The sequence below is a fragment of the Arvicola amphibius genome, chromosome 7, assembly GCF_903992535.2.
Source record: "Arvicola amphibius chromosome 7, mArvAmp1.2, whole genome shotgun sequence".
Taxonomy (NCBI): domain Eukaryota; kingdom Metazoa; phylum Chordata; class Mammalia; order Rodentia; family Cricetidae; genus Arvicola; species Arvicola amphibius.
In genome coordinates, this window is record NC_052053.1 from 102,276,920 (window position 1) to 102,289,439 (window position 12,520).

At 46.2% G+C, this 12,520-nt stretch overlaps 1 protein-coding gene across 1 annotated transcript in view; it reads right to left on the bottom strand.

Annotated features, from left to right (window-relative positions):
• Positions 1-291: 291 nt before the first annotated feature.
• Positions 292-12,520, bottom strand: part of Mthfd1 (methylenetetrahydrofolate dehydrogenase, cyclohydrolase and formyltetrahydrofolate synthetase 1) — a 63,695-nt gene continuing 51,466 nt past the window's right edge. The window contains exons 23-28 of the mRNA XM_038337167.2: positions 9,510-9,610; positions 8,517-8,694; positions 5,789-5,896; positions 5,328-5,480; positions 2,190-2,283; positions 292-516 (exon numbers count right to left, since the gene is read on the bottom strand). Coding sequence (XP_038193095.1) covers positions 2,194-2,283; positions 5,328-5,480; positions 5,789-5,896; positions 8,517-8,694; positions 9,510-9,610 — 630 coding nt within the window. The 3' untranslated portion in view covers positions 292-516; positions 2,190-2,193. The remainder of the gene's footprint in view (positions 517-2,189; positions 2,284-5,327; positions 5,481-5,788; positions 5,897-8,516; positions 8,695-9,509; positions 9,611-12,520) is intronic.

The window sequence follows — 12,520 nt, forward strand, 5'->3', positions numbered from 1 at the left end:
ACCCCACCGAGTGCTCACTGAATGGATGGCAGCCATTACTACACACACACACACACACTGGAGACATATATATATATATATATATATATATATATATATATATATATATATATGAGACAGGTTTTCTGTGTACTCCTGGCTGTCCTGGAACTCACCAGACTGGCCTTAAACTCATAGAGATCCCCTGCCTCTGCCTCCCAAGCGCTGGGATTAAAGGCGTGCGCCACCACCACCTGGCCCATTTTACTGTTCTACCGACGACTACCAATGTCACAATTTTCAACACCACGGTAGCAAAATTATTCCATTTATTCTGTGGATTTTCTCTAAGTAAATAGACATGATTTATGTTAATTTATACACAGTGATGTGAATTAAGGCTGTAAAAGGCTTTAGGGAAGCTCCCACTATTCCTGAAGCTCTTCGGGGCAGGGCTGAGTTCCTGGACTTCTGCACACTTCCTCAGTGGGCCTGCAGACACTGGCCAGACAAAGTGGCCTCTTGTGGACAGAAGATCTGAAAGGAAAGGCACGAAGAAGGAATAAATGATTTCTCTGAGTACTGCGGTTTCCTCTGTCCTTCCACACCTCACTCTCCGGCTGCCTCTCCAAGTGTTCACACTTAAACCTTCCCTCTAGGCGAGCCTTCTAGGGTCTGTCCATATAGGCTTGAAAAACAACCCATGGCGTGCTGGTTGTGTGAACACCAGGTAGGACCGAGCAGAGAGCCAGGACAAGCCGGTCTTCCAGCTCTTCCTGGCTTCCCCCATGTTCTGTTCTAGATCTGAAACTCACGGTCATGTGCTCTTGCCGGAAACCCCTTCACCACTGTCCAAAGCCAGTTCCCTAAACTCACATCTTTCCCTTTCTTGGGTTGGTTCCTCATTTTACTACATTGTTAAGTAGCTTTCTAGCAGAAGTGGGGGTGGCAACCCTTTGCCCGTCTGAAAATACCTTGGCAGATTTGGCCAGGGGTAAACATAAGATGAAAGCTATCTTCCCCTCACATACTCGGGACATTCCTCTGCCACCTAAAAGCTCCTTATTGCTGATAAGACAGGCATTCTGTCCTCTTCTCATTCCACGGCCCTGGCTGCACCAACGCCCGGCTACACCAGAGTCCACAGCTTATTCTTTCATAGGCGGGAGAGGGATGCCGAGGATTTCCCTGCTTGACATTTTTGAGCTCTGAACTGAGTGTGTCACCCAGGCAAGTACCTGGGGCCATGTCACACGGGGCCCAAGAACTCCAGAAGTACTTCTGCTTCCTTCTGTTTTCTGGATGATTACCCGAGTACTGTCTCTGTGAGTGTATGTGTGTGCTTTCCTGGGAACCGAACATGGCTCTCACACAGGCTTAGCACTGGCCCCACCATCAGCTACCGCCCCAGCCCAGTGCTCCAATGCTGCTTGCCTTCTGTCTTTTTCTTTCTTCCTTTCTCTCTCCTTCCTTCCTTTTTTTTTTTTTTTTTTTTTAAGACAGGGTTTCTCTGTGTAGTCCTGGCTGTCCTGAACTCACTCTATAGACCAGGCTGGCCTTGAACTTGAATTTGGAGATCCGCCAGCCTCTACCTCCTGAATGCTGGGATTAAAGGGGTGCACCACTACCACTGGTTTCTGTCTTTTCAAGGCACACAGATGGACTTGGGGCTGCTTCTGCCTCTTCGAGATCATCAACTCTGAACCCCAAGTTTCCTGGGGCTCTTTCAGAGGGAAGTTACCTTCTCCTGCAGGCCTCTGTGGTGGCTAGAGGCTGTACCTTTCTTCTCCCTGCAATGCCACCTACTCTCCAGACTAAGACATTAATATCATTAATATTTCATTCATAGATTACTGTTAATTTTCTTTTCTGAGTGCTTCCTTTCAGTGAAATCTGGAAAGAAATATTTGGAAATCACTAGAATTTGAGTGTTTGTATACTCAGTTTGACCTTTAGAATTCATGAATAATCTCAAAGTGGAAAAAAAAAACCACAAAACCCTTTTGCAGGGCAAGAAAGACAGTTCAACTGGTAAAGGCACTTGCTACTGACCTAAAAACCCACATCCATATGGTGGAAGAATACTGACCCCTCTGACCCTAACATACACCACACACATATCCCTCCCTGCTCCCATGAAGTCAACAAACAATTAAATGTAATTTTAAAATAAAAGCAAACAAGAAAAATCTTGCCCGGTAACAGCTCACCTGTTTAAAACAATCCATTCACTTGTTCGGTTTCAGGGTCCAAATCAATATCATAAAAACAGGGCCGGGTAGGGAGTCCAGGCATTGTGCTCATCTACGAGGTAAAACAGCGGCACAAATGAACCGAAGGGACCAGCAAGATGGCGCAGTGGGTAACGGAGCTAGCCGCCAAGCTGATGACCCGAGCTTGATTCCTGGGACCCACGGGGTGGAGGCGAGAATCGACCACTACAAGCCATTCTCTGTGCTCTACATGCTTTCTGTGACAGGTACACAGTGTCAGGATTCACCTTCCCGTTGTGCCTTGGGGCAGCCTCAGAACCAGACACACCTTGTAAGTCATCAACAAAGGGGACGCTCTTGTTCCATGCTAAAAACCCAGTACATCCTGATACGAACAAGAAACCCTCATGACCCCTGCAAGCCAGAGGCTAGGCCTCACTCCGCTCTCAGGCAGGGCAGTTGTAGCCCGAGTGGCAAGGGAAGCACGGTCCCGACCCAGCCTGGACTGGCAGGTGCTGGGGGAGTGGAGTGGCACACGGCTGAGGCAGGATTGTTGAAAATTTCAGATCAGCCTGGGGTACAGTGAGTTCAACACAAACCAGGACTCCCTGGTAAAACCATCTCTCAAGACAGCTCAACAAAGCCCCCAAGAAGAGGTGCGGTGTTTGAAAGTTCCTTCCAGCTAATCTCGCACAGAAGCCCGCGGGATTTCTGTGACTGCAGTAACATGACATTACGATCCACACCCTTTGGCTTGGGCTAAGACCTTTCTGTGTTCGGCCTGGGTGGCTTTACGGCCCCCTATTCTTACCATGCCCTCGGGCTTTCTGAAGCTAAACTTGAATCTTCGGCACTATATTTGTGCTTGCTTCTTTTCTGAAGACTTGGCTTTGCCACTTATCTGCAAATTCATATGGCTTGTAACGGAAAATGCAGTATTTTCCCCTGTCATACTGCCTGTATCATAAATATACAAACGTCGTTCCAGAGCAGACCCAGAAAGGACAGCAGCTTAGACTGAAGTTCTAAAACTTTACTATAAAAATATCATAAACTAGATGAGTCATTTTCTGTAACACAAAACATCAATATTGGAGGAAAACCTAATGCTGACATTTGAGCACCAATCAATAGTCTCCAAGGGATCCAACAACTGGCTTCTATTAATGCATTCTATAAGAAGTAAAGAAAGGGGTGGGGGTGGGGACGAGCAGGGGAAAGGAAAGAATGAATGACAGCGGCCCAGATGTGCATGTGTGTGCTGGCGGAACATTCCAGAGACGGTTCGGAGGGCAGCAGTGAGTAAGATTTTCAGTACTTTTATTTTTTCTCAGAGGAAGTTCTGTCCCTGTAAACAATGCCACTGATAATCAGCAAACACAAACAAGCAATGGCATGCACACTTACATGAAAACATAGCTACAAAACTCTGGACAGCCACTCACTCTGAAGCATCTCTCTCTGTCTCTCTCTCTCTCCCTCTCTCTCTCTCCCTCCCTCCCTCCCTCCCACCCTCCCTCCCTCTCCTTCTCCCTCTCCCTCTCTCTGAGACAGGGTTTCTCTGTAACAGCCCTGGCTGTCCTAGAACTCACTCTATAGTTCAAGCTGGCCTCAAGCTTACAGAGATCCACCTGCCTCAACCTTCCAAGTGCTATGATTAAAGGCATGCACCGCCACTGGCTTCTTTCTTTCTCTTAATGTCCACATTTAAATCTATAATAAAACATTTTCTTTAATAAACTTCAAATTTGCTTAAAACAAACAAAGATTAAGCCAGCCAGATATGATGTATCTGCAACACGAGCCTTAAAGCAGGAGGATAGCCAGTTTGGGGCCAGACGGGCCACACAGCCAAACCTTGATCCTCCTGCTTCCACCTCCCAAGCTCTGGACTGTCGTAGTTTAACACCACACCCAGCTTTATCCAGCTTTTTAATGGATTTCAAGGACAGTGAACTACCAGAATTTCATGAATAAACTTTAATTGGATGGAGAGGTGGCTCTGTGGGTAAGAGCATTGATTGCTCTTCCAGAGGACCTGGGTTCGATCCCCAGCACCTACTGTGGTCCATAACCCACAGTCCAGTTCCAGGGATCTGGCATACTGGCCTTCTTGGGCACCCGGCACACAAATGATGCACAGACATACCTACAGGAAAAATAACCACACATACACAGAGGAGCTCTCAGTCCATCAGCGAGACACTGGATAGGACAGTCTCTGTTGCTGGGGTTGCAGAGAGGACTGGGTTAATCTGTATAACACACTCAGTAAACACAACTGTGAGGACAGTTTCTCCCCATGGGGGTTGCTTTCTGTGACCCCATGGATCTCTAAATCTGAGTACTCAATCCTTTTTAGGATGGTCTAATAAGACACATAACATATACACACCCCCCTGTATATATCACTTCTAGACAACTTTTATCACCTAATACAATTTAAAAGTATATAAACAGTTGTTATACAATATTATAAATCTATACCTACTCAATACTGATACATTTTTTCTCCTAGCAGCTAGAGATTTTAATAAAGATAGTTTAATATAGTCTTAAGAAGATTAAAAGGAAATGGAGATGCTAAGATGAGAGAAAGGGCACGTGGATTATAGACTTCTTAAAGAGTAGCCGCTAGTAAGACAAACCCCCTGGTGGGTACAGGATCTTCAATGGAGAGTTGCTGGTTTTGTTTGAGACAGGGTCTCACTACATAGCCCTGGCTAGACTACAACCCACTATGTAGAGCAGGCTGGCCTCAAACTTGCAACAGACCCCATCTCAAGTGCTGGGATTACAGGTATGGGCCACCATACCCAACTACTATCGTCAATCCGCAGACGACTGAATCAGTGGATGCTGACATCATGTATCCAGAGAGCAGACTGGATATTGGCAAATTCCGAGCCCAATTAGACCCACTCTGGGTTCATTCAAGAGCAAACTGGCCCTGGGAACCTTATTCAATAGAGGTAGGTGCAATGTTAGGCTTTAATGGGTACCGTATGGTGCATATCAAGACCAGGATTAACGTGGATAGGCTTGATTACAGCTTTCTGCTAGACTGTGGCACTCTGACACTGACAGCCCGAGTGGCACATTTCAGAAGAGAGGCAATGAATGGGTTCCACTTACCGTTCCCACTAATGGGTACAGAAAACCAGCACCAACGCTGGCACGGATGTCACGGATGGGCAGAACGAAGCCAGTAGGCACACCTTTTAGCTCTGGGTTGTGAGACAAAGATAAGTGTGTTTTGGCCATGCAGATGGGTAGATTCCCAAAGCCCTGTGGTAGGAGAAAAGGGAACAGAGCTGTGACAAAGGAAACACTGGCTATGCAGCTAAGAACATCTGGGCACCGTCACGAGACTGAGAGAGCTAGCTCCCTGCACAGGCACCTCCACCTCATCCTTCATCGTTATCACAGACCAACACAATGAAGAATCCCTCTTGAGGAAGGAGGAAAGGACTTAACTATGTTCTATAAATGACCCCAAGCCCAGTACTCTGGAAGAGGAGGCTGCTATCTGGAGGAGTGGAGTGTAGGAGCTCACAAGGCTGGGAAAGCTCAGGGCTCAGACTCCAAACACCCACCTGCTTTGTGTAGACCTCGGCTTTGTTCTGCGCTTCCGGGAGCAATTCGATGTCATCTGCCCCGTAGATCTTCTGTGCGATGATCCTGATTTTATCCTCAATTGGAAGCTGATGTACAAGAGAGAAGGGGACTGTGACTGGACACACATAAAGATTCTTAGCAAGGACATTCCAGGCCAGTGTCTCCAAAAGGGATACAAGTTGCATTTTATATACAACAGACATGCTTTTTTTTTTTTTCTTTTTGAGACAGTCTTTGCTGTTCTGGAACTCGCTTTGTAGACCAGACTGGCCTTGAACTCACAAAGATCCACCCTCTTCTGCCTCCCAAGTGCTGGGATCAAAGGCATGTGCCACCACTGCCTGGCTAACTTGAGGGATTTGGGGTTTTTTTTGTGTGTATGGGGGGATAGGTCACAAACATTTAACTAATTTGATTATTGGAGGTGGTGAAGCTAAAACCTAGGGTCTTATATCATCAAGTTTGCCACGAATGCCTTTACACACTGAGTTATCTTGCCAGCCCAGGATCATTTTAATAAAACAGTCCAGATTTGGTTAAGTGGAAAATATCTCACAGATACAAAGTCTCTACATGGATATAGATATGTAGTTGTACACACACACACATATAAACACTACGCTTATTGGGCTTTCTCTTCCTTAGTAACTATGGCTAAATGAATATATCGAGCAGATATTAAATAGAGCAATGTTCGGCCTATAAAAATACAGACTTTACCTTTTACTAAATAGTGACCACTTCCAAGGGCGCTTTATAAAACGGACCTGAAACATGTGCTCTCGGTAGCGGTTTCAGCAAGCTGCAGATGAAGCTCACATACACCGTATAATTGGAGCTTGTTAAATGCCAAGGCACATTTAGAACTTCAGAAGCAAAAACACTTTGGTTGAGGGGTGATTTAAGACACGCAGATGCTGAATAGTACAGAAAGGGGCAGCAGCCTCCTGTCTGCCAGCACAGAGAAGAGCTCAGGAAAAAACGGTTCTGAAGCCCTTGTTCTCTTGAACCTAGCCTTCAGGTCTAGGGCTCCTGACTCAGGCACTGTGAACAGCGAACTGGACAGGGGCCCCACAAGTGCTTCTCGTTTGTGTGCATTTGTTTATGGCTTTTTCTAGAAGGGTGATTGTTTAAACAGATTTTTAGACCTGTTTACAAACCCAAAGCTCAACAGTGGAATGCTAATTAGCTCTCCATGGATTATATCTGCACATGCAAAGAGAAAAGCAGAAATATTCTAAGACTCAAGAGTGATAGTTTCCTTTTTCCGTGTGTGTATGTGTGTGTGTGCACGCATGCACGCGCTCAGGTGCAGGTGGAGGCCAGAGATACCCTCGGGTATCTGTCCTCTTATCCCCTTTCACCTTGTGTATTGAGTCAGGGTCTCTCACTGACCCCGCAGCTCATTGATTTGCTACACTGACTGAAAACCAACCCTAGAGATCCACATGTCTCCAGTAATGGGGTTGCGGCATGCACTACCACATCTGGCTTGCACATGATGCTGGGTACCTGAACTCGGGCCCTCATGCTTATGTGGCAGACACTTTACTGATTGAGCCATCTAATCCGGGCTTCACCCTTTATGGTGGCTATTTCCTAAAGTCTCTGACTGTCTTTGAAAAACCAAGCAAGGATGGAGAGATGGCTCAGCGGTTAAGACCAGTGGCTACTCTTCCAGAGGTCCTGAGTTCAATTCCCAGCAACCACACGGTGGCTCACAAACACCTGTAATGAGATTCCCTCTTCTGACATGCATGCAGAACACTATATACATAATGAATAAATAAATAAATCTTTAAAAAAAGAGAGAAAGAAAAGCCAAGCAAAAAGTAGCCTAGAGAATACAAGCAGAAGCTAGGTGGTGGCGGTGGCACAAGTATTTAATCCTAGCACTCGGGAGGCAGGCGGATTTCCCCTGAGTTTAAGGCCAGCCTGGTCTACAAAGGGAGTCCCAGGACAGCTAGAACTGTTATGCAGAGAAACCCTGTCTCAGAAACAAAACAAACCCAAAGCAAGCAGAATGAACTACAATGTATACCCCATGTTCCAAACAAAGTCTCTAATTACTGTTGAGAGACTATTTAGCATCTGATCACAACCTGAAATACAACCCTAGGAACAGCGATCTTCCAAGTGACAGCAGCGTGTCATGGAATAAACTGCTTCTGCCAGGCCAGATGTAATCCACCTGACTCGGTGACTGAACTATGAAGAAGCCCGTGGAAGTGAGAAGCTTGTGGAAATGCTTTGGTCTTGGCTCGAAAGGCTTGTCTGCACTTGAGGTAATACCATACCAGGAAGTGGGCTTGGCTGCACTCTTCTTTGTTCTAGTATTGAGAAGTGGTCAAAAAACTTTCCAGAGCCAGATACAGCCACCTTTGTTACTCCACGGCTGAGGCCGTGGTGAGAGCCTGCAATGCAGTGAGTGACCAATTTGGCTCCACCCACAAAAGGGCACATACATTGTAAGCTTCAGAAGCCAGGGTGTGAGCTGAGCTCTCCAGGTATTTCTGTTTGCAAACGGGCAGTCATCTGCGCTTGTAAGACAGATGTCTCAAGTGGAGAGTCCAGGCTGTGGTTGGGGTGACTCACCCACAAGGGAATCAGACCACAAGGTAGACGCTGTTAACTACACACAAGTTCCACGCTGTGGCATTTTTTTTACACACAGGCCATTCTGTTTACGTAGAGCAAGTAACCCACCTTGAGGTCATAGAGGAGCCGGAAGTTGCTGGGGGCCTGTGATGCTTGCTGGACCGCCTGAGCCAGGGCTAAGGCCCCCTGGCCTCCTTCTGCCCAGTGGGTGCATTTGACAGCATCGAAAGCCCCATGTTCTCTGGAGAGGCGGCAGATGAGGTCCAGCTCAGCGTCTGTATCTGTCCTGTTTAGAAGGGCTTTGAGTTAAAGAACGGAGGGTGGTGGGGAAGGGAGAGCAGATAGTGCGTATGCCATTAACCCCACACAGATTGCCACCTGGAACATGGACACTACTCAATCCAGACTGGTGTCAAGCTCAGCTCAATGGCCAGTGGGCTGGGATGACTTTTGGCCAGCTAATTCATCTGCACTTATTTGGCTCCCCCGAGGAAACAATGGAAAGAACCACAGCAGGGCTGCCCCAGGATATCATGAAGGTTAGACAGCAATACATGTAAAGTATCTGGAACATTCCCAGGACACCACCGGGACTCAGTAAATACCAGTTTTACAAATTGCTTCTTCCCGCTGCACTGCGGTGAGGGCATTATTTTGAAACCCTAAATGGCGCTACAGTGCCAAACAACCCACACAGCTCTTGCACGAACACTTCTAGCTCAATACATTCAACTCTCTCAACATAACATCATCCCACCTGACCCGGTGAAAGAAAGCCATGCTGCAGGCGATGCTCTTCTGTTAGCACAAAAGGCCTTGGAGCGACCGAAAAGAACATTCCTTGTCAAATGTGTGTGTTCTCCCCATTGCTCAGCAAAGAGGGCCCTCAGGAGCAGTTCTGATTTCCGGACCTCAGTGGTGAGGTAGCAAGTCGGCTGTGGCCCAGATGGTGCCTGTCACATCCCAGGCTAAACCACAAGCTATACCCAACAGCCGTAAGTGAAGGACAAAATGAAGCTAAAAGGGTTACTGCCCAGCTGGCTCCAGGAGCTGTTTCCTGGCGTTTTCTACACTCGTCCTTTCTCGAGACTCTGCACTTACTTGAATGCGTTCATGGCCACGACCACAGGCACTCCAAACATCCTAGCATTTTCTATTTGTTTCCGCAAGTTACTGAAGCCCTTTTCAACCAGGTCCAGGTCCTGCAAAACAATAGGCAAAAGGCCTGCAAGGTCAAAGCCAGCAGACTGAAATTCACCGCTGTGGCTTCTTTTGCAGACAGAAGCTGCCCCTGGGTATGGCGGGGCACACCTGCAATCCCAGCACTCAGGAGGCGGAGGCTGGAGGATAGAAGCTGAGATCGGCCTGGGAACACAGCCAATCCTCGTCTCAAATGAATAAATTAAATAAAAATATAAAAAGGGAAGTGTGTCTTTTGAGTCAGAAGATGTTCACAGTGAGGGCAAGGAGGAAGGCCAGCAGGGGGCCGTGATGCACACCCAACAGCGCTGCTGGTAGAGGCAGAATCGACTCCTGCCTATATATAGCACCGAGGGAAGCTAAGCTGTTTCCCTCCAATTAGACAATATGACAGCGGAGGTATTGGACGCCATTATGCAACATATTAATGTCCCCTTGGTTGTTTGGAGGGGATGAGCTTGAAGCCTCTACTTAAATTATAACTTGTGTGTTGACACAACAGAATAACTCTTGTAGTGCAAAACATTTGCTCACACAACAGAGCCCAGCACAGGGCCCAACCCTATAGGCATTTAATGCCCAACCGCCATAAATACTGCCCTGCAAGAAGAAGTCAGTGAAGTTTCAAAGAATTTAATGAACTCAACTATGAACCTTCCCAAGGCTAATAAAATAAGGCAAATACTATTTGGAAAACCCAAGTACTGCACTGGACAGATGGCTCAGTGGTTTGGAGTACTACTTTCAGCCAGGGATGGTGGCACACGCCTTTAATCCCAGAACTCAGGAGACACAAGCCAGCCTGATCTATAGAGAATTCCAGGACAGGCAGAACTATACACAGAAACCCTATCTCAAAAAAATAAATAAAAAGAGTACTACTTCCCACGTAGATTCCAGGAAATGTGAGCCTACTTCCATGTTGACCAAAGGTCAGAGAGTCAGAACTTACCTCTAGTTCCTTTAAATTATTGTACTTCTACCCAAACAAAGGTCCCGTCTACCGTTAGGCAGAGAGTTCTGCTCTCTCAAGGTTATTGTCAACAGGTGTGGCTAGTAGCCAGCCCTTGTGCTCCAGGAAGAGAGAAGTAGATTGTTTCTACCTCACCACCTCAAATGAGAGTCTAAGGAGCCAACTAAGTTCCAGTTCCCTTTATGGAGATAACTTGGGATTCCACTCAGGTTTGCCTACAGAATGTTTTGGTCTAGCGTGTGAGTGTGACTTGTTTTGTTCTAGCAACAGAATGTTTTATGAGTGTAGCCTGCGACCTTCAATTGGTATGTTCATTTCTTTGAATCATGTTAATGTAGTTTTTTGTCTTACTCCTACCTTTTGGAGTCAGGGCTATTTAAAGCAGTTGGAAATTAAATGCGGGTGAATTTTCAGTACTCACTGGAATTCCCTCCCAATACTATCCTATGCTTCTCCGTTTTATTATTTTCATTCGCGTCTTTATATGCTTTTACTATATTTCTAAATTCCCATGCCTCTACCCTGGCTAGAGGTATTTTTGTCGAGGCTGGTCCCCGATATTCCTGTTCATCTAAGTTTGTATCCAGCATACCAATCGGGTGGCACCTAACAGCCTGTCACTCCAACGTTAAGGAACACCTTTTTCTGGTCTCCTCAAGCATGCCTCCCCACCCCCACATGCACATAAAAGAAAACTTATAAAAGAAAAACCAGGGCTGGAAAGATGACTCAGCAGTTGAGAGCACTAGCCGTTCCAGCAGAGGGTCCCAACAACCACCTGTAACTCCAGTTCCAGGGGACCTGACGTCCTCTTCTGCCTCTGAGGGAGCTAGGCGTGCATGTGGCACACATAAATACACATAGGCACTTCCACACATACATAAAAAAATAGATCAAGGGCTGGAGAGACGGCTCAGAGGTTAAGACAGCTGACTGCTCTTCCAAAGGTCCTGAGTTCAATTCCCAGCAACCACATGGTGGCTCACAACCATCTGTAATGAGGTCTGGTGCCCTCTTCTGGCTTGCAGGCATACATGCAGACAGAATATTGTATACATAATAAATAAATAAATAAATAAATAAATAGATAGATAAAAAACCAAACAAACAACAAAGCCAACATAAAAACAAAAATAGAGCTTTGCAGTTCAGACAGCGGAGGGCTTGCTCAGCGTGCACGAAGCCCTAGGTGTGACCCTCAGCGCCACATGGACCAGCTGTGGTGGCACATGCTACGGTCCTAGCACTGAGGACACGAAGCCAAGGAGGACCAAAAGATACAAAAGCAGACAAAATGTCCCTACACATAAAATAAACCAATCTTAAAACTAAGAACGTTTGTAATGATATAATCTCATATCCTGCTTCCCATACATACCCCCACAAATACAATAAAATCTAAAACTTAAAGGGAAGGAATGAAAGAAACTGGTGAAATATTGTTATTTAATTCTTTTAAATATTTTTATTTTATTATTGTGTATAGACGTTTTGCCTGCATGTATGTTTTGTGTGAGGGTATCAGATCCTGGAGTTACAGACAGTTGTGAGCTGCCATGTAGGTACTGGGAATTGAACTGGGTCCTCTGGAAGATCAGTCAGTGCTCTTAACTGCTGAGCCATTTCTCCAGCCCCAATTTACTTTACATGCTTATAGTGTCTAATTTCCTTTCTGTAAAGAAAGGGCATATCACTTAAAATGCACTCAGTGGGGAAGATTGCAGAGCAGCGGGCATGAGACCGTGGGTCTGACCCCAGCACTAAATCAAAATAAAATAACTGTAACCTCAAAATATTAGTATTTTTAAAAAAATAAAACACACGGTCAGGGTGTAGCGGCGTACACCTTTAATCCCAGGATTCAGGAGAAAGAGGCAAACACACACCTGTGGGGTCAGGCAGCCTGGGTTATAGAGTGAGTTCCAGGTCAGCCAGAGCT